General features: G+C 49.5%; 1 protein-coding gene across 1 annotated transcript; it reads right to left on the bottom strand.

Annotated features, from left to right (window-relative positions):
• Nucleotides 1-399: 399 nt before the first annotated feature.
• On the bottom strand, nucleotides 400-1,715 carry Pmar_PMAR018267 (hypothetical protein). The gene is made up of 5 exons (XM_002768406.1): nucleotides 1,575-1,715; nucleotides 1,318-1,526; nucleotides 922-1,025; nucleotides 572-729; nucleotides 400-521 (listed from the first exon to the last, which is right to left on the bottom strand). Exons 3-5 carry the CDS (start codon nucleotides 1,004-1,006, stop codon nucleotides 423-425), a joined length of 342 nt encoding a protein of 113 aa, XP_002768452.1. The 5' UTR covers nucleotides 1,007-1,025; nucleotides 1,318-1,526; nucleotides 1,575-1,715; the 3' UTR covers nucleotides 400-422.
• Between the last annotated feature and the right edge of the window lie 144 nt (nucleotides 1,716-1,859).

Genomic DNA, 1,859 nt, shown 5'->3' with positions numbered 1-1,859 from the left:
AGAACCTTGCCATCTCCCACACGAAAGGACGCCCGATCGACCTGAAGACCGCTGTGCAGCGTACTAGCATCGAATGTACTGTGTTACATAAGCTTGGACAGCGACTGGAGTCAACTGCTCCCCGTTCGCGACAGGTGTTGTTCTACTACAGTGACTGGCATTGGAGGTATCCATGGCGCTACCGGCGGGATTGAGGACTACTTCGGTTGAGGTGCCATCGGGATTTAATCGTATCTAGGGAGGAAAATGCCCTTGCTGGGGGTCGAACCAGGGACCTACCACATGTTGCTGTGGTAGTGGAGGTAATGTTCGGGACTCCTGTTGGCCCATGCCTGAATGAAAAAAGGACTGATTCATGATCAATGAGAGCACCACAGGCATGAACGCAACCAGAGCTTCCACCGCTAAGATACTTCTCATCCTCATTCACTGGTATCATCAGTATTTGCACGCACGCGCACATCCGCCGTTGGAAGCGACAAAGCCAGCCCGGTGACCAAGGCGTTTATAGAAGCTTCGTCCTGATGCAGGAGACAGCTGAGTTTGGTTTCCACTGAACGATGACAACTACCTTCAGGCGCGCCGGACCAATATCAATAGCTGCAAGCTGATCCAGTAATGCATTCACTGAGCGTATCATCTCAGCTGAACACTGACTCGCGGCTTTGATGCCCTCAAGGGCCTCCGGACCGAACCCTTCGTCACTGTAGGATGCGGTAGTTGCGATACCTGATGGTTGGAAATGATGATGCCCTTCTGTTGTGAGCGACATTTGTTGAAAACCAGAGTTCACTCAATATAATAATGCCAATTTCATCGTCACCAGGTCCACCGGTGGAGCTCAAATATTGATAACCCACTGTCGTTGAGCATGCTAGATCGAGAAACACACAACAGGGATACGAGGAACAACAACCTTACCATCGAGATGCCTAATTATCCTTCCAAGATCTCTCTCATGCTTCTGTCGGAACTCCACCAACGCTGACCGCATATCCAGCAGCATCTGTTCAGCTCGCTTGGTCCTAAAGACGTGGATAGAGACGGGCCATGTACTATAGCTCTCAGAGATCTACTTCGCGATCAGTACCACCAATTCGGCGAGTAGAGAAATCACATTCACGAATAGAGACAACAATTTCATTATGAAGGAACGCATTCTCATGGATATGGACATCAACTTCGCGTTGCAATTTCGATGGTGCAGATTAACCCTATACAGCTCCAAAATCCGTTCCTCAAGGGTACCATAACTCTGCACGACATTCACTCAGTGAATTCTACTGCGTAGAAGCACGGAAAGACCCCAAGTAGTACAGATCTGCGGTGAGCCATCCTACGGTTTGGCAGTGTTTTCGAAGGACCGGCTGAGTGGCATCGACCAGAGTTGCTTCTCCAATAGAATCATTGGGCAGCAGAAGCCACCTCTTCGTAAGGATGATGCCCAGAGCTTTACTCAAGGCGGAGGCGTGAGGTTCGAGTGTAGTCGTGAACTAAATGGATGAACAAGGGATCGAACCAGGGACCTACCGCAAGCACGACCGACAATTGTATTCCGTATGATCCCATCTCACTTCTGATTTTATTCTCGACACCTCAGCAATACTCCGATTGGGGCTCCCTCTATTGGTGGACGATGACGATGACGAAATTGACGAGGGAGTCGCTGGTGAACCATGAGACTTATGTTTTCGAGGCATGCCGTGAGAATGCCGATAACACCAACTGTCTGAGATTCCTCTTATCACCCTCGTGTTTCATCAATTCCACCACCACTGCAACGCCACAGGATTAATGGAGCCAAGCTCGTCAATGGAAAGTAGTAGACTACAACTGGATTGCTCCAGTTTAGTGTATCG

Source organism: Perkinsus marinus (genome assembly GCF_000006405.1).
Source record: "Perkinsus marinus ATCC 50983 genomic scaffold scf_1104296968422, whole genome shotgun sequence".
Lineage (NCBI taxonomy): Eukaryota > Perkinsozoa > Perkinsida > Perkinsidae > Perkinsus > Perkinsus marinus.
Note: the sequence above shows the minus strand (reverse complement) of the source record. Positions and strands in the feature narration are given on the sequence as shown.

Bases quoted from the DNA above. Each gene is read 5' to 3' on its own strand.
- Pmar_PMAR018267 (XM_002768406.1), bottom strand. From the start codon at position 1,006: ATGCTGCTGGATATGCGGTCAGCGTTGGTGGAGTTCCGACAGAAGCAT. The intron at 730-921 runs GTAAGGTTGTTG...TCCAACCATCAG, and splicing joins GATAATTAGGCATCTCGATG to GTATCGCAACTACCGCATCC. The intron at 522-571 runs GTAGTTGTCATC...CTCCTGCATCAG, and splicing joins TTGGTCCGGCGCGCCTGAAG to GACGAAGCTTCTATAAACGC.